This window comes from Nomascus leucogenys, chromosome 10 (genome assembly GCF_006542625.1).
Source record: "Nomascus leucogenys isolate Asia chromosome 10, Asia_NLE_v1, whole genome shotgun sequence".
Lineage (NCBI taxonomy): Eukaryota > Metazoa > Chordata > Mammalia > Primates > Hylobatidae > Nomascus > Nomascus leucogenys.
The window spans coordinates 29,296,873-29,316,049 of NC_044390.1; the positions used below are offsets into that span (position 1 = coordinate 29,296,873).

Below are 19,177 nucleotides of genomic sequence, written 5' to 3' on the forward strand. Positions count from 1 at the left end.
TATTAAGTAAATAGTAAATACATGTTTTGGAAATACTTATTTTGGTTATCAAACTAGCCTTGCATTCCTGTAGTAAATTGAATCATGATGTGTTATTGTTACATTGTTGAGTAATTGAATTTTACAGTTCTTACTTGTTAGTGAAATGAGCTTGTGTTGTGTGCATGCATGTATGTATGTGTATAAAGAAAGTTTCAGGAAGTGGTATATTTAACTGGTTTTTGGAGTCAAGATTTCAATTGCCTGAGGAATGGAGCTGCTTTTTAAATTTTTCCTGTTTCCTGAAACAACTTGTATAAGATAGGAATTAGCTGTTCTTAGGGTAGAACTCTCCTAAAAATTTACTTTGGGCCTTTGGAGTTTGGGAAGTAGAGGTCCAGGGGAGTTTTGGAGAATTTTTTTTTTTTTTTAACATACTAATTTATTCAAGTTCTCTCATCAGTTTTGGAGTTTCATATTTTAAACATGTACACATTTAGGTTTAAAATTGATTAGTACATAGTTTACAATAGTTTTAAAAATCTGGTTTACATATTCTGTATTTTGCATCTTAATTCTGCTAGTTGTCTTGATCTTATTAAGTTTTTAGAATATTAATTTTGCTTTTGGTTTTCCATTTCCATACTCTCTTTTGTTATTGCTGCTGTCTGATTTCTGGCATTAATGTTATTTCTTTTTTAGGTTTGCTCTATGTTACTCTTTCCAGTTTTTTAAATTGAATGCTTAATTCATTTGATTTTTGTTTTTTAATTTGTGTTTTTTATGGCCTTAATACTCTTACTTTTGTAAATGTTGAGTGTGAAGATCTGTATGCTGAAATTAATAGCTCAAGCTTATTGTATTGTTCAGCTTCTCTTTGTTTCTGCTTATTGGTTGTCTGTTTGACCTGACAGTTTTTTTCTGTCATTTGTAGACTGAAATATTTTGAAGCCATATTAGGTGTATGATATTTGTGATGAACATTTCTTGTTCTCGTTTCATTTTACTGTTATGTGTCTTCCATTGTGTTTTATAATGTTTTTGGGGGGTCATAATTTTTATTTGTCTGATACTACAATAACGACCCCCCACTTTTATGACAAGGCCTCACTCTGATCCACATTAGAGTACAGTGGCACACTCATGGCTCTCTGTGATCCTCCCACCTCAGCCTCCCAAGTAGCTGGGACCCACAGGTACATATCATCATGCCTGGCTATTATTTTTGTAGAGACGGGGTCTCCCTATGTTGCCCAGACTGGTCTCGAACTCTTGGGCCCACCTTGGTCTTCCAAAGTGCTGGGAACACAGGCTTAAGCCTTCACCCCCAGCCTTTTTTTTTTTTTTTTTTTTTTTTTTTAAACTTTTAACCTAGTATGTCTTTTTTCATCTTTGTGTCTTCCTCTAGTATCAGTGTTTGCTGCTTTTATTTTTTGGATACAGTGTCTCGCTTTGTCATCCAGGCTGGAGTGCCATGGCACAATGACGGCTCACTGCAGCCTCATCCTTGGGCTCAAGCGATTCTCCTGCCTCAGCCTCCCAAGTAGCTGGAACTATAGGCACGCACAACCATGCCTGGCTAATTTTTGTATTTTTGTAGAGATGGGGTTTCGCCATGTTGCCCAGGCTGGTCTTGAACTCCTGAGTTAAAGCGATTCACCTGCCTTGGCTTCCCAAGTGCTGGGATTACAGGCATGAGCCACCACACTCGGCCTCAATGTTTGCTTCTTTATTATTAGTAAGTCTAAATTTGCATTTCTTAAAAGTTGTATTGTTTTTGGATTTATTGCTGCCATCTTTCTCTGTTTTTTAATTTATTTTACTTTGGGTCTTTCTTCCTTCTTTTCTGCTTCCCATTGGATAGATCAAGTCGTCTTCTGGTTCCAAAGTTAATGTATTGATTTTTGTTACTATGGTAGTGGCTTATAACCTAATATCTAAGTTTGTTTACCCCTGTTGATTTCTTAAATTTACCAATATTTATATTGTTTATAAATGTGCTTTCTCTGGCCCTCTATTTTTCCCTTCAAGGCAAGAAATTTACCAAGATATTTGACCACACCCATACCTTAAATAGAATCTGCTGGATTTTTAAAAAAATTTCCTCAAAAGTTGCTTTTAGTAATATGTAGTGAGTATCTGTGGCAAACCTGAAGCCTGGTATACCTGATATAATTTTTGTCTTGCTTTTATATCTGAATAATAGTTTGGCTATGAAATAATAAATTCAGAGTTCTTAAAAACTACAATTTATTTTTTTCTTTATTTCGGTGTTTCTTTTAATGCCTGTTGTCAGTCTGATTCCTTTTTCTTTGTAGGTTATTCTTTCTCACTGGACACCTTTAGAATTTTCTTTTGTCTTTGATATTCATAAATCTCATTAACATGTCTAGGAAGCAGAGTAAGGATTTTTATATTGCTTTAATGCTGAGAAATGTATCATTCTCATATGTTAAGAGATCGTACTCCTCTGTCAGCTGTTGCTACTTTTGTCATCCATATCTCAGAGCTTTTCTATTTTCCATCTGTCTTCCATGCTGCCTTCTGGTAGAACTTTTCAACATCATGGACTTTATCTTCAGTTGAATCTATCCTGTTTCTCTTATTTGTTGCCTATTTTAGTTATTGTATTTTTCATACTTAACATTCCCACTCTTGTAGATTTCTTGGTCTTGTTGCATGTTGTTAATCTTCCTCCTAAGTATATTTACATTCTTGTTTAAATTCTCTATGCTGCTTCAGATGATAATCATTTCACTCTAATTGTCCCCTTGAAGTGTCTAGTTATTCTTTGAGCTCCAGCACATTAGGCAATACCAGTTACCCTAATAATGAATATTTGGGGAGAAATGAAGGTCTGTGACAAGGAGAAGGGTGCAGGGTGAGCCTAAGTAGTAGAGCACTAGTTGCCTTAGACTGAAAGTTTTCTGCCAGTCCAGGCAATTTTTATGGTGTGCTTTGTAGGGTGGGGGACTAGTCTCCTTTGGTTGTCAATTCATTATTCCTAGATTGGATCAAATACATGTTTGAAGGCTTTGAACCAGTGCAGCTTTCATCAGCCCTGGCATTGGGCTCTTGGAAGGGTGAAGATGACAGACAATGATTGTTGCAAGGCAGGAGCAGAACTTAAAAAGCTTTCTTGCGAAATTGCTATCTTCCAGCCTGTCCGCACTGCTACCTACCGTGGCCGTTCCCTCCCTAAGTTGTTGGTTACCCTGTACAGTTAAACACAACCTCCAGTCTTACCTGAAATTGCTTATGGTGTGTGTGTGCCTCAGCAGTTGCTTCATTCTTGTTCTAAAGTTTCTGGGATTAGCTTTTTGGGGGAGCAAGAAAAGCCAGAAGCCCATGCTAGTTCACCACCTTGGCAGAATAGTGCTTTTTACTTAAAATTAACAGAAATAGAAAGTTGGTATCTTCAAGTGTTTGTTTTTTATTTCTAATAATCTTAAGTAAACTGGTGGCTAAGTAAGTGAATTATTTGATTTACAAAAGTTTGTGGCAGGAAAGTTTAACCTGGATTTTGTATCTGTTGCACAGATTCCCTGAAGTTATTTAAATTTTAAGTGTGAACATTTATTGTTAGAGAGGTTTAATCATTCTTTAGGAGACTCATAACCTAGTGTGTATAACCTTTTAAAAATCAGTGCCCCCTGTTCACATTAGCAGACATGGAATCAACCTAAATGCCCATCAATGACAGATCTGGTACAGAAAATGTATACACCACGTAATACTGTGCAGCCATTCAAAGAACGAGATCATGTCTTTTGTGGGAACGTGGATGGAGCTAGAGGCTATTATCCTTAGCAAAGTAACACATGAACAGAGAACCAAATATCGCACGTTCCCACTTACAAGTAGGAGCTAAATGATGAGAACTCAATGAACACAAAGAAGGAAACAACAGACACTGGGGTTACTTGAGGGTGGAGTGTGAGAGGAGGGAGAGGAGCAGAAAATTAACTATTGGGTACTGGGCTTAATACTTGGGTGATAAAATAATCTGTATAGCAAACCTTCACATATACCCCTAAACCTAAAATAAAATTTTAACAAAATAGTGCTTCACAGTTCATTGTATGGTGTATGAATTTTATCTTCTCAAAGCTGTTATTTATTTTTGAGATAGGGTCTCATTCTGTCAGCCAGGCTGGAGTGCAGTGGTGGTGCAATCTTGCTGAATTCAGCCTCGACATCCCAGGCTCAGGTGATGCTCTCATCTTAGCCTTCCAAGTGACTGGGACCACAGGCATGCACCACCACACCCAGCTAATTTTTGTATTTTTTGTAAAAACAGGGTTTTGCCATGTTGCCCAGGCTGGTCTTGAGCTTTTGGGCTAAAGCAATCCACCCGCCTCGGCTTCCCAAGGTGCTGGGACTACAGTTGCGAGCCATAGCACCTGGCCTAACACTGTTACTTTAAAAATCCATGTCTCCTCTTTATAGTATGTTACACTCGTATTTAATAATGTAATTACTAATTCCTAATTAAATATGGAGACTAAAGATAATCGTGTGTGGAATCTTGTCCTTTTTCCTGATATGCATATGCTCCCCTCCTTTTTCCTAATAACTTGTATAGGTGAGATATATGTAAAAGAAAAATCCAAGTAATCATTGTTCTCAGAATTAAGATGGTCTGTCCATGACTTCAGCAATGACAAGTCCAACACTTAACTTGGGTAAAGATTTAGGGTTGACAATATGATTTACATTTTGTTTATCAATTTACCTTGTTACATTTCTACTTTTGAAATATAGCCAGTGGGTCAATATATTTATATCTATTTGATTTTTATTTACTTTGAATCTACCTTTTGCTTCAGATAAAAAACCTGTCATTCACTAACTCCAATGCTTCAGTTTCAGTATGACAAAAGAAGTGTGACTTCCATTTTACTATGATGCCATATAACTGATTTCTAACCTTTCAGCCTGCCTAGGGTAGTTAAAAGACGAGTGAATGCTCTCAAAAACCTGCAAGTTAAGTGTGCACAGATAGAAGCCAAATTCTATGAGGAGGTTCACGATCTTGAAAGGAAGTATGCTGTTCTCTATCAGCCTCTGTTTGATAAGGTAATGCTTTCTCCTACTTTGTTTAATTTATCTAACATTCTAGAAGACGAATTCTGGAAATATAAGCAGACTTGGAAGAGGTTAGTCTTTAGAACTCTCACTGAAATTGTTATTAGAGGCAGCACTTGGAGGAACTATCAGTAATAGCAGTTAAAGTTGTGGTATGCATTTGTTAAATTTCTAAGACTTCTTAGTGAGAAACTACTGGTTTTAGCTTGGATGCCAGTGTTTTTATACAGCCTTTTTTTTTTTAATCATTTTAGCGATTTGAGATTATTAATGCAATTTATGAACCCACGGAAGAAGAATGTGAATGGAAACCAGATGAAGAAGATGAGATTTCGGTTAGTACCAACTTTATTTTAGTATGTTTTTTAGATGATAAAATCTTAGGACTTGTCAGAAATGTTAGCATTTAGTGATGGAGTACAATATTATATAACCAGTTGTATTTTTTTCATTTTTTCATTTTACATCTTTATTACATGTTTTTCTAATACTTTATTTTTAAAAAACAGTCATTCAGGATTGTAATTTGCATGGCAATAAGCAGTGGTTTCATGGGTTCTAAGTTTCTTAAGTGTCCACAGCAGTTTAAAACACAAGTCTTGTTTTCAATTTGTAGCACCTGACTTAAAGTTTAAATTCATCTAATGCATCATTAAAACTGTCACTTTCTTTTGTGAAAAGACATACTTCAATTGCTATTTCCAGGACTATATATTGAACATGGGTGTACATTATTTTTAATTGGTTAGCAGAATTTTACTCATGTAATTTATATCCAGAATAAGAACCTCTAGCATCTCTGAATGGCCTTCTACTCAGAACGATGATGATAAATGTCTAAAATGTATCTGGGGTGCCCCCACTTGACATTACCAAACATGTTTCCAAATAATCTTAGAAAATATGATTCTTTAAACATATGCATACCGCACAGTGCACCATCACTTCCTTAACCATTTTCCAATTGTTCCATTTATAACATTTGCAATTTTTTATTATAAATCATATTGTGATGAATACTTTCATCCATAAGTTTTATTGCAAGGCTTATTGTTTCTTCTAATGTCTTCTAATTTCGAAGAAGTGGCTTACTGGTTCAAACAGTGCACATACATGGTTTTAAGGCTTTTAGTATACTTTACCAAATAATCTCCAGAATATCTCGAACAACTCCTACCAGCAGTATGTTATTGTGCCCATAGGGTGGACTTCATAACAACCAAGCAAATTAAACTGCAGATCTATTAGATTCTCACCCATCTCAAAACTATCACATCAAAGAAGCAAGGAGACATATTATTGGTGAGGAAGCGAAATTCAAATTCTTTTAAAAAGATCACTCAGCATTAGATCAGTAAAATAATCAACAAAAATGCTCACCACAAAAACTCTACTGGGTTTTTCAAAAAATAAAAAGAGAGAAAGAGAAAGGCCAGGCACTGTGGCTCATGCCTGTAATCCCAGCACTTTGGGAGGCCGAGGTGGGCCAATCACGAAGTCAGGAGTTTGAGACCAGCCTGGCCAACATGGTGAAATCCCGTCTCTACTAAAAATTCAAAATATTAGCTGGGCGTGGAGGCGGGTGCCTCTAATCCCACCTACTCGGGAGGCTGAGGCAGGAGAATCACTTGAATCCGGGAGGCTGAGGTTGCAGTGAGCCGAGATCGCGCCACTGCACTCCAGCCCAGGCGACAGTGTGAGACTCCGTCTCAAAAAAAAAAAAGTACCAAATGACCAAAATTTTTTATTTGACTAAATTCCATTCATGTATGAGCATGACAGTCTCTCCTGTTTATTTGACTTTGGCAATAAAAAAAATAAGCAGCCTTGTACAGAACAGTGAAAATGCCAAGAACGAGGGCAGTCTACAGTTCTACTGTAGAATATATGTATATATGTAAAGGCCTCTCTCCCTTTGGCCATATCAACTGTCAGTTCAGGCCATTAACTACAGACAAATTTTCAAATTCACTTCTTCTCCAAGATCTTCAAAGCTGTCATCATCTACTTCTGGCTATTTTTCCTGAATGACCTCAATTATGTCATCTGTAAAGTCTCCTTGAATGATAATTTCATCCTCGTCTGTTACTGAGGCACCACAGGAGAATTTTTGAGCAAAAAATCTTTGTGTGATTTAAGATCAATTTCAAAAGTTAAAGGCTACAAGTCTTGTCACATATTTCTTCTTTGCTCTGGGAATTTTGGCTATAGTAACCTTTTGTGGTACCGTCTTTGTTTTTTGTTTTATTTGACCCCTTCCACCTCTCTTCTGTTTTTTCTTCTCCTCCTCTTCCCTTGCTGTTCCTTGACCCTGACAAATTCCAGCTTCTTGTTTGGGTGAATTTTCCACAGTAAGTTTTGCAAATTCATTTGGAAAATTCTTCTCTAATCATTGTCTACATTTAGCAACATCAGGCATATATATTCACAGTACTCTGTTGGTAATGAACAGACTCCACAATAAAGGACTCAAAGTGGGTAATCAGCATCTAACTTGGCACTGTTCCTTGGGTCTCCTTTGCAGTCAGCCCCGCTGGATTCAGAAATGTCAGCAGCCATTTCACAAACCCAGGCGGTTGCACAGGCCCCGCCAGCTCCGCTCCTGCCACTATTGCCAGCTGAACTGACAAATGCAACTCGTTTCCTCGGCCAGGGCCTCCCTAGAGCATCAGTTGTATTTTTATACCTAGGAAATATTTTTCCTTTTTGTAAGAATGATAATGCAGATGAGCTGTTATTCAACCTGGCATCACCATCTGTACTCAAAAAGTCATTATTTCCTTACATTTTATAGTTTTTTTGTTTAAAAGACAGGGACTTGCTCTGTTGCCCAGGCTGGAGTGCACTGACATGATCTTGGCTTACTGCAGCTCATTCCTGGGCCCAAGCTATTCTCCCACCTCAGCCTCCCAAGTTGCTAGGACTATCTGAAGCTACCATGCCCGGCTTAATCTACATTTTTTTGTAGAGGCAGAGTCTTCTTGCTTAGGCTGGTCTTGGACTCCTGGCTTCAAGCAATCTTTGCACCTCAGCCTCTCAAACTGTTGGGATTATGGGCTTGAACCATTGAGCCACTGTGCCCAGCCTATTTTTATAGTTTTTTTGAGTCTTTGTTGCCCAGGCTGGAGTACAGTCTCGGCTCATTGCAACCTCCACCTCCTGGGTTCAAGCAATTCTTCTGCCTCCTCCTCCCAGTAACTGGATGACAGGCGTGCGCCACCATGCCTGACTGGTTTTTTGTACTTTTAATAGAGATGGAGTTTCATCATGTTGGCCAGGCTGGTCTCCAACTCCTGACCTTAAGTGATCCACCCACCCTCAGCTTCCCAAAGTGCTGGGATTACAAGCGTGAGCCACTGCACCTGGCTTACAGTTTTTAGTTTGTAGATTCCTTATAACTTTTTTTTTTTTTTTGAACTTCATGATAGGCTGAGGATTGTTGCCATTTTCAAGTGAAGACATGGAGGCTTCTAAGTGACTTGCCCACAATGAATAATGGCAGAGCTGTGACACACATTCAGTGCTGTGTTACGTGATCCACCTCTCTAGCATTGCTATTTTATGTTGTTTGGTAAAGAGAATATAATGTTTTGATTAAGAACACCATGGGGTGAGACATTGGACCAAGTTAGTATTTCTGTTGCTTTTCTTGTTTATTATGCTTAAGTCTTCATTTTTAATTAGTTTTTAAGTTTTTTTTTTTTTTTTTTTTTTTTACTAAAATGGTTTTTCCTACACATCTTGGTCACCTTAGTGGTTCTCTTTGGAGGGGTGTGGTAGCAGTAATTTTGATGGGATTAAGGTTTGTTATGGGCAATGGCGGTGTTTACACAGACTAGAACTTTGAAGGTAGTATCTGGTGACTGTGCTTTTTGGTTTTTATACCTTTGCTACTTTATCATGAGGTCTAATCTATGTATTAAATAATGTTTGCTGTCACTTATCAAGGAGGAATTGAAAGAAAAGGCCAAGATTGAAGATGAGAAAAAGGATGAAGAAAAAGAAGATCCCAAAGGAATTCCTGAATTTTGGTTAACTGTTTTTAAGAATGTTGACTTGCTCAGTGATATGGTTCAGGTAATTTTATTCATAAACATACCATTTACTTAGAAGGGTAAACCTTTGAAGTTTAAATGGCTGTGATCACTGTTCTCTTCAGTGTTGATCTTTTTAGAATGATTGCTTACTTTTGAAATAACTAATGTCTGTAGAAGGGAAATTACAGCTTTGATTAATGTAATCAAATAAATTACAGTTTATTTTAAAAAATGAGATAATGGTCCCATTGATAATTGCTCATTACCGACTGGTGTTTTCTCATAACCCTGTGCCTTTTGTCTTTACATACTTAGTATGGAAGTATGATGGGAAAGTGAATCTTATAGCTGCAATTATGCAATTCCCTTAACTCTTCCAGGATAAATTTGCATTTTAAAAGAATACCATAAAGATGTTAAACTCATTCACAGTGGTTACATTCTCTAGCAAACGATAACAGTTGTCACCTTTGGGAAACTGCCTCAAGCATTTCTTGAGTGAGCCCCTACCCTCTACATTGTAGTAGTACATGTTGCCCTGTCTTGTCATTGTTGGAAGTTACATGTGAAAAAGAAATGATCTCCACACAATTACTGCTTATTACAATTCTACTTTAGCAAAGTGGAAAAGGAATGACCAGGAGGAAGGGGACAAGCAGCTGGAAAAGGCAGCGATTACAATCAGGAAACATTTTTAAAGTAGATATGCCTTATTTAGACTTGATTTTGAATTTTTCAACCTATATAATGATTTAGTTGTCTATTTGGACACTTTTTCTCTACCAGTGGCAGTAGAACTACAGTATAAATTAGCTTTAGTATAAGCCGTAACCTGGAGAATAAGTCTTAAGGTTCATAACTGCTATACAAAACTACTTTAAAATATATTATATCTCAGTCAGCTGGTGTCTGTGTAGTAACAGAACACAGTCCTCGAATGCCATGTTATTCATTTTTATTATTTTTTTAATTTGAAGGAACACGATGAACCTATTCTGAAGCACCTGAAAGATATTAAAGTGAAGTTCTCAGATGCTGGCCAGCCTATGGTAAAAGAACTTTGAAATATTTGTAATTTTGTAACATGCTTACAGGTAGATAAATAGAAGCTTTTAAAAAGATAACATTCAAGGGTAAGGTTGGTACTCTTTGTTATAGTGAATAAATATTTGGATGCTGCTAATTGTGAGGCAGTATTTATTCCTTTTCCTCCTTCTGAACATATACTGTGTTTGAAACACAGATAATCCTTGTTCCTGGATAAGTGGATAAAAATAATGCTAAGGGAACATGAATAAGTACTTTTTCTGCATTAAAAGGCATGAGCTTGGGAATTACACAAAACTGATGTTAGAGGATGCCCGCTCCCTAATAAGGAAAGATCAGCCAACAAGCTGTCCACCAAACCACCAGTATTAATGTCAACTAAGAGCAAAACTACTAAGAATATAGGCTGTAGATGCTTAAGGTTGGGCTTTTTCTGTGTCAAGTTCACGTTTAGTCTACTATTTAAAAGTCTGATTCCTCTGGTAGTTGGAGAGTAGGGGAGACAACATGGTCACTTTATTCAGGTATGCCTTGCCTGTCGTGTAAACATGTTAATTATTTAATAGTTGTAAATTGAAACTAAGTTTTATTCAGTTCAATTTGTACCTCATCCTGATTTTAACGTAATTTTTTTGATTTTAACATAATTTGGGTCTCATCTGACAGTCTGTCCCATTCTTAAATATTTCATGGCTGGGTGCGGTGGCTCATGCCTGTAATCCCAGCACTTTGGGAGGCCGAGGTGGGTGGATCACTTGGTCTGGAGTTCAAGACCAGCCTGTCCAACATGGTGAAACCCTGTCTGTACTAAAAATACAAAAATTAACTGGGTGTGGTGGCACACACCTATAATCCCAGATAATTGGCAGGCTGGGGCACCAGAATCACTTGAATCTGGGAGGCAAAGGTTGCAGTGAGCTGATATTGTGCCCCTGCACTCCGGCCTGGGCAACAATGCAAGACTCAGTCTCAAAAAGAAGAAGATTGTATTTCAGAGTAGAAAAAATGTATGAGGTAGGTATTTAACTGATTTTTATGCTTCCTCTCCCCAGAGTTTTGTCTTAGAATTTCACTTTGAACCCAATGAATATTTTACAAATGAAGTGCTGACAAAGACATACAGGATGAGGTCAGAACCAGATGATTCTGATCCCTTTTCTTTTGATGGACCAGAAATTATGGGTTGTACAGGGTGAGTTTAATTTTACTACCTTAACAAAATGTTTTTTCTGTTTTTGTTATACTTGATTTGTATACTTGGTTATTTTCAGTTTCATATGTACATAGTCTGTCTCTGAACATTTTGGTAATATGTTTTCTGAAAAGTGCTTATCAATTTTCCTGTAATTCTCCTTGGACCCATGACTGTCTCACATATATTTCTGCAAAGGAATGCTTCTTTAAATTATACTATGTGTTTGTGCTAATTGTAAATATGTTTATTTTAAATATTCGCTTAGAAATAAAATTTTTCCCTTTATACTGCTATAGAAAACATTTGAAGCAATTCACTCTTCTAAAATTTGAAATCTAAGTAGAACATTTACTTCTAAAAGTTTAGCAGTTGAAAGATTGTCAATTGTAATATATTTTTTTTCTTTGTTTTGCAAGGTGTCAGATAGATTGGAAAAAAGGAAAGAATGTCACTTTGAAAACTATTAAGAAGAAGCAGAAACACAAGGGACGTGGGACAGTTCGTACTGTGACTAAAACAGTTTCCAATGACTCTTTCTTTAACTTTTTTGCCCCTCCTGAAGGTAAATAATGTTTTAGCTTAAGTATTAATGGTTGTTTTATAAAAAGCATTGTTTAGCTTCTTATTCATTGTAATTTCTTTTCTCAATTTTGCAGTTCCTGAGAGTGGAGATCTGGTAAGTTGAATTTTTACATGTTTATTGAATTGTTAAGTATATTTGAAATTAAAGCACTGAATTTCAAAAGTGGAGAGTGGGATGGTTGTTACATTGAGTTCTGAGGCCTACAATGCATGGGGCAGACTTTTTGGATATGAAAAATAATTCCATTCAAAATGGTATCAGTGCCTCTACTGAGAAACGCTGAGATAAAAAGCTTAAGGTTTTCTTTTCTTTTGAAACTTACACATATTGCTATGAGGGATTTAACTTTTCAAAACTATTGTCTTCCTTAGTAAAACCAGAATATATTAAGTCATATACTGTTATATTCCTAACTACGTTATGGTTCGAATTCATTCCTGAATTTGTTACTCCAATGTAAATATGGTTTCATATTGTGACTAAGTATGTTCACATATATGGCATATGGCAAAGAACATGAAATGTTCCTGCCATATAGACTGAACTGAGGAACAACCTTAAAGTCTATACATGCAAGGTATGGCAGGTATGTTTTGAATTTGGTTTTCTTTTGGGCATGTTTTTGAATTTAAATTAACTGAGATAGTTTAAATAGTTTGTACATATATGGAATTAGAAATTAACCTAAACTGAATACTTTTGAATTGGAATACTCTTGGCTAAGACTTAGAACAAATCTGTAAAAGGCAAAAGTAAGTATTTCTGGCTTGGCTTATAGGACAAAAAAAGAGAACATAAAGCAATGTGAATTTCAGGTGAGAAAAACTACTTTAAGTATTAAGATAGAGCATCACACTATTTTCATATCAGTGGATGGGTTGGAGTTTGTGTTCAAGTTCTGGTTTTTTTTTTTGTTACTAAATATTGATGATGACAAAACAGTCTAGTTAAGGATAGAAAACCTCCACCTGTGGTTTGAATTCCTCCCCACCCCCCTTTTGGACTTTTTTATTTATTAGATTATGTTGTTGACTCAAACATTCATGGAATTCACAGAGGGTGTGCTCATTGTTTAGTATTGTAGAACTTAAAGTGGGATTATTTTATTTTATTATTATTTTTTTTGAGATGAAGTATTGCTCTGTGGTCCAGGCTGGAGTGCAGTGGCGTGATCTCCGCTCACTGCAACCTCTGCCTCCCGGGTTCAAGCAATTCTCCTGCCTCAGCCTCCCGAGTAGGTGGGATTACAGGCACGCGCCACTGAACCCGCTAATTTTTGTATTTTTAGTAGAGACGGGGTTTCACCATGTTGGCCAGGCTGGTCTTGAACTCCTGACCTCAGGTAATCTGCCTGCCTTGGCCTCCCAAAGTGCTAGGATTACAGGCGTGAGCCACCGCACCTGGCCAAAGTGGGATTATTTTAATTGTGAATAATGTCAGACCCACTTTTGCCATGTGTTTTGCCATTAAATAGAAATCCTAAGCCAGGTACAGCTTCAGGCACCTGTAGTCCCAGCTGCTCTGGTGGCGGAGGTGGAAGGATCACTTGAGGCCAACCTGGGCAACATAGCGAGACCGTGTCTCTAAAAAAGAAAAGTGTTAGGGGCACCTGATTTAGTTAGTATATTGTCTTTCTGAACTGGGACTGTCTCATTTGGGATTAGTAGACTTAAAACTGTACAACTGTTTGGGTACTGTCTTTTAGGAACTATAAAGTGATCCTCTGTGGTTGTTTATTATGTCCTGCTATTGGCTATATACTTAACAATATTAACAATAACTGTATATTAACAGTAACCCAAGGGTTTTTTTTTTTTTTTCTATTTGGTGTTTTCAATAATATTTTAAAAGGAAAGTTGCGGACATGTAACAGTTGCTTTTATGTATTTATGTTTAAACCAGCAAAAACTAAGCAGTTCTAATTTTTATTCTTCACAATTTATCTTAGTATGCATACTGGCCTGCTAGCTTATTTTCTTTTTGTTAAAAACTTGGAAAAGTTATTAAGGAAATTTAAAAATGACAAATCATTTGTTAACATGGTGTGAGAAAAATCATGGAAAGTAAAAAGTAAAGTTAAGCATTTCTCCCTTCATCATATAATTTAAACTGAAGAGTCTATCTTTTTTTTTTTTTTTCGGTTGCCCAGGCTAGAGTACACTGGTGTGATCACAGCTCATTTCAGCCTCAAGCTGCTGGGCTCCAGCAGTCCTCCCACCTCAGCCTCTCAAGTAGCTGAGACTACAGGCGTGTGCCACCCTGCCCAGCTAATTGTTGATTTTTTGTACAAACGCGGGGGTCTGACTATGTTGCCTAGGTTGCTCTCGAACTTCTGGGCTCAAGTGATCCTCCTACTTTGGCCTCCTGAAGTGTTGGGACTACAGGTGTGAGCCATCACACTCAGCCTCTAAGAGTCTTACATGTGCCAAATTAAGTAACACAGTTATTCCTAAATTTTCTGCTTTTGTTTTCCTTTAAAAATAGGATGATGATGCTGAAGCTATCCTTGCTGCAGACTTCGAAATTGGTCACTTTTTACGTGAGCGTATAATCCCAAGATCAGTGTTATATTTTACTGGAGAAGCTATTGAAGATGATGATGATGATGTAAGTGAATTTGAATCCTGCAAAGAAATAATTGGGTGAGGGTATAGTGGTCAGAATTGGTAACAGATTAGTTTAGTTTTTAAGAAGCAGGACATAATATAATTCAAAATTAGGCTAATTACTGATGTTCTGTATATAGCTTTTCTGGGTTTTAAATATGTCTCCTTAGGATTTTTGGATTCATTTATCTTAGCTTTTAATTTTCTGCTAATAAGATTCTTCTGAGTTATGAAACTTTTTTATGTTTGGTTAGTGCTATAGATCTATTATGCCCTTGCCTTGACTTCACAGAACTAGGACTTTTTTTAGTGCACAAGAAAACATTTACTGGGAGGCATAGAATTTCTATTCAAGGTAGTATTGAATGATGATTAGGTTAAGATTAGGTTGCATATAGATGTTTTGAATATGTTTATTGCTCAACGGCAATGTTTAGAGTAGGCTTTAGGTCCTTTTCTTACAGTGCATTCCACATTTAAGTGTAGGGGGGAGTAATATTTACAGTAATACTTGTCTGATCATCCACTTTATCCACATGATTGTACTCCGTTCTTTAATTTTATAAATTGGCAGTGAGCTGAGTGATTCTTGCAGCTACTATGTGTTTTAATTTATAATCAGCCCCTTGATAGGAAAGTAGGTTTTCTCTTTTTAGACACTAGTTTATACAGTGATAAATGTTACTGATGCTACTCTGAAATGTGTGTTACATTCACTCAACACTTAACGCTGTTTTTCCTTTTCAGTATGATGAAGAAGGTGAAGAAGCGGATGAGGTAATGTTTACCAAATGAGCAAATAATTCTCTGTGGTTAACACATTGAGAAGCAAATTGAATGACTTATGTATTCCTTTGCTATAATCATTCTGTGATTTGGGATAAAAACATTTTGGAAAACATGATTTTAGAATTCTACAGCCAAACAATGTATGTATAAGGTTTCAATAAATAAATTGCAAAACTCAGCAACATTTTTTTATTTCAAATAATTTTGTTCTGCTGCAGGGTTATCAGCTCTTTGAAGAAGTCAAAAGCTGCAGTAAACTTTTCCAACGTTGGCTGCAGTAACTATTTTCAATAAAAGCTGTCTGGATGTCTCAAGTTGTGTTGGGAAATTTTTCATATTAGAAGCTTTCAAATTAAATTGTATTATCATCAAACTCTGTAATCATGAAAATCTGTTGATCCGTAGAGTAACTTGTATTAAATTTTCCCTACATTATGAGCCAATTTACCTACTATGTACATACTTCATGGATGCATTTTGAACTTTAATATAGGAAGGGGAAGAAGAAGGAGATGAGGAAAATGATCCAGACTATGACCCAAAGGTGAGCAAAATTAGTGCTGCTTTCTATGAAATTTAAGATAGCTAAAGTAAGAGTTGGTGTTTCTGAGTATCAAGTTTCTCTCCGTTAGTCTTTAATAAATAAAGCCTATTGACTGGATAACTTTCTTTTTTCAGTCCCACTGGCATTTTGAACAGTACACATAATTTCAGTGGACCTTTTTCTAAAAAACATTGTTTTTTGTTTGGACTTTGTACTTTTTATAGTTTCAGGTACAGTGAACCCTAGGATTCTATTTTAATGGGACAAATTTTTAACAGTTTTTAAGCATTAGAAAATAAACAGAGGTTTTTAAAAGATCTGGTTGTAGGAGTGTTTGGGAACTGGGGAGCAGTGCAGTTTGTTAGATCCTTCCAACTACTCTTACTCAGTCCCTGACAGTCCTAGTCTATTATTCCTGAGAATTTGTTATATTAGGATTAGCAAAAGCAAAGCTGATTGGTAATATACCTAACATAAATTGCTTGGTAACTTTATTTTTTTAAGATTATGGTTTAGCATGTGTCACATTTTATGGAGTTAATTCTACAGTGTGAAGTTTGAGCTTGATTTTAGCATTTCAGTGACTTGCTAATAAAATAAATAATTTACCACCATTGTCCTATACCATTTCTTTTGACAACAGTGAGCTACTGTTATAATTAAGGCAGTAATTACTATTGAGAAATTCACTGAAGCAGGTAGAAGAAGATAGATTGACTTGTTGTTTTCCTTTAACAGAAGGATCAAAACCCAGCAGAGTGCAAGCAGCAGTGAAGCAGGATGTATGTGGCCTTGAGGATAACCTGCACTGTAATAGCCTAAACACAACTCTTATTTACTACAGCCTTATTGTTTTTGTATTTTCTTGGTAGACTAGGTAATTTTTTTTTAAAGGACAGGAAACTGATATTTTAAAGACCAATTTGTTCTACCTAGCGTTTTAACTAGTTTTTCTGCCAGATATGTTGAATGCACAAATTCTGTCATGCATGTTCATTCATTGCTACATAATTTGGTTCTTCTGGAATATTTTTATGTAGCTCTTGGAGTACAGCTATGAAAATTAACAACTGTTAAAGGAAATACTTTTTTTTTTTTTTCGTAATTTTTTCCTTGAAGAACCAAAGTATTTTTTCAGCTGGTTGTTGAATAGGGTTAAGTCCGCTTGGATTAGCTGTGCCTTTCATTACTTTGTTACAGAAATGCAGTGACTTATACTAAGACAATTTATTGTTTAAAAAAAAAATTGGCAAGACAACTATATGGTTAAGAATTTCCAGTATGACCACACCCAATAACTGTATTAGAGTGTTTAATGGATTACTGTGTTTTAGGTGACATAGTTAACTGTAAAGTAACCTGACTCAGTATAGTTACTGGTACCACAGTGAGGTGAATAAAACAGGATTTTCAGAAGTTAGCCTGAATTTAACTGTACTTTTAAATTTAACCTCCATTAACTAAGCATCTTTTCTTTGTGGTAGGGTCTACCTTCTGCTTCCCTGGAAAGGATGAATTTACATCATTTGACAAGCCTATTTTGAAGTTATTTGTTGTTTGTTTGCTTGTTTTTGTTTTTGCAGCCTAAAATAAAAATTTCAAATACAATTTTAGTTCTTACAAGATAATGTCTTAATTTTGTACCAATTCAGGTAGAAGCAGAGGCCTACCTTGAATTAAGGGTTATACTCAGTTTTTACCACATTGTTGAAGAAAAGGGTACCAGCTTTGGAACAAGATACTATACTAATAAGCAAGTGTAAAAAAAAAAAAAAGGAAGAAAATCTTAAGTGATTGATGCTGTTTTCTTTTTAAAAAAAAATTCAAGTTCATTTTCTTTGGGTTAGAGCTAGAGAGAAAGCCCCAGGCTTCTATGGTTTCTTCTAATTCTTATTGCTTAAAGTATGAGTATGTCACTTACCCATGCTTCTGTTTACTGTGTATTAAAATGGGTAGTACTGTTTACCTAACTACCTCATGGATGTGTTAAGGCATATTGAGTTAAATCTCATATAATCTTTCTCAATCTTGTTAAAAGCTCAAAATTTTGGGCCTATTTGTAATGCCAGTGTGACACTCAGCATTTTGTTCACACCATGCTTTGATAACTAAACTGGAAAGCAAAGGTTAAGTACCTCTGTTCTGGATCTGGGCAGTCAGCACTCTTTTTAGATCTTTGTGTGGCTCCTATTTTTATAGAAGTGGATGGATGCACTATTTCACAAGGTCTAAGATTTGTTTTCAGATATTTTTGATGACTGTATTGTAAATACTACAGGGATAGCACTATAGTATTGTAGTCATGAGACTTAAAGTGGAAATAAGACTATTTTTGACAAAAGATGCCATTAGATTTCAGACTGTAGAGCCACATTTACAATACCTCAGGCTAATTACTGTTAATTTTGGGGTTGAACTTTTTTTTTTTTTTTTTTTTTTTTTTTGACGACAATGAGGGTGGATTATTGGATTGTCATTAGAGGAAGGTCTAGATTTCCTGCTCTTAATAAAATTGCATTGAATTCATTTTTAGAGGTAATGAAAACTTCCTTTTTGAGAAGTTAGTGTTAAGGTCTTGGAATGTGAACACATTGTTTGTAGTGCTATCCATTCCTCTCCTGAGATTTTAACTTACTACTGGAAATCCTTAACCAATTATAATAGCTTTTTTCTCTTTATTTTCAAAATGATTTCCTTTGCTTTGATTAGACACTGTGCTTTTTTTTTTAACCATAGTTCATCAAAATGCAGCTTTTTCTGAACTTTAAAGATAGAATCCCATTTTTAATGAACTGAAGTAGCAAAATCATCTTTTTCATTCTTTAGGAAATAGCTATTGCCAAAGTGAAGGTGTAGATAATACCTAGTCCTGTTACATAAAGGGGATGTGGTTTGCAGAAGAATTTTCTTTATAAAATTGAAGTATTAAGGGATGTCAGTGTTTATGCCATTTTTCCAGTTCCAAAATGATTCCATTCCATTCTAGAAATTTGAAGTATGTAACCTGAAATCCTTAATAAAATTTGGATTTAATTTTATAAAATGTACTGGTGATATTTTGGGTGTTTTTTTTTTAAATGAATGTATATACTTTTTTTTGAAGAGTGGAGAGTAGTGATGTCTAGAGTGAGCTATTTTGTGCTGAGGCCACTATGTTCTGTAAATATATAATTTTAAGAGCAACCTCACAATCCCTGCTAAGTGGAGTTTATTATTTGAAGACTAAAATGGAATTCCATAGTTCCCAATAGATTATATTCTGAGTTATTATTCTGAGTTATCTACAAACATTTTTGAGACATTTTAAGA

At 35.8% G+C, this 19,177-nt stretch overlaps 1 protein-coding gene and 1 pseudogene across 11 annotated transcripts in view; one reads left to right on the top strand and one right to left on the bottom strand.

The window, feature by feature from the left end:
* NAP1L1 (nucleosome assembly protein 1 like 1) overlaps nt 1-18,915 on the top strand; it is a 38,937-nt gene extending 20,022 nt beyond the window's left edge. For 4 of the 11 annotated variants that reach the window (XM_030819942.1, XM_030819948.1, XM_030819945.1 and 1 more), the window contains 11 exons: nt 4,917-5,058; nt 5,322-5,402; nt 9,016-9,144; nt 10,082-10,153; nt 11,204-11,343; nt 11,763-11,908; nt 12,003-12,022; nt 14,414-14,536; nt 15,283-15,312; nt 15,818-15,868; nt 16,607-18,915. In XM_030819942.1, coding sequence (XP_030675802.1) covers nt 4,917-5,058; nt 5,322-5,402; nt 9,016-9,144; nt 10,082-10,153; nt 11,204-11,343; nt 11,763-11,908; nt 12,003-12,022; nt 14,414-14,536; nt 15,283-15,312; nt 15,818-15,868; nt 16,607-16,642 — 970 coding nt within the window. In that variant the 3' untranslated portion in view covers nt 16,643-18,915. Of the gene's footprint in view, nt 1-4,916; nt 5,059-5,321; nt 5,403-9,015; nt 9,145-10,081; nt 10,154-11,203; nt 11,344-11,762; nt 11,909-12,002; nt 12,023-14,413; nt 14,537-15,282; nt 15,313-15,542; nt 15,869-16,606 lie in introns of all 11 variants that reach the window. The other 7 variants (XM_030819943.1, XM_012500048.2, XM_030819950.1 and 4 more) reach the window with 3 other exon arrangements.
* LOC100594074 lies at nt 6,788-7,888 on the bottom strand (annotated as a pseudogene).
* Nucleotides 18,916-19,177: the final 262 nt, after the last annotated feature.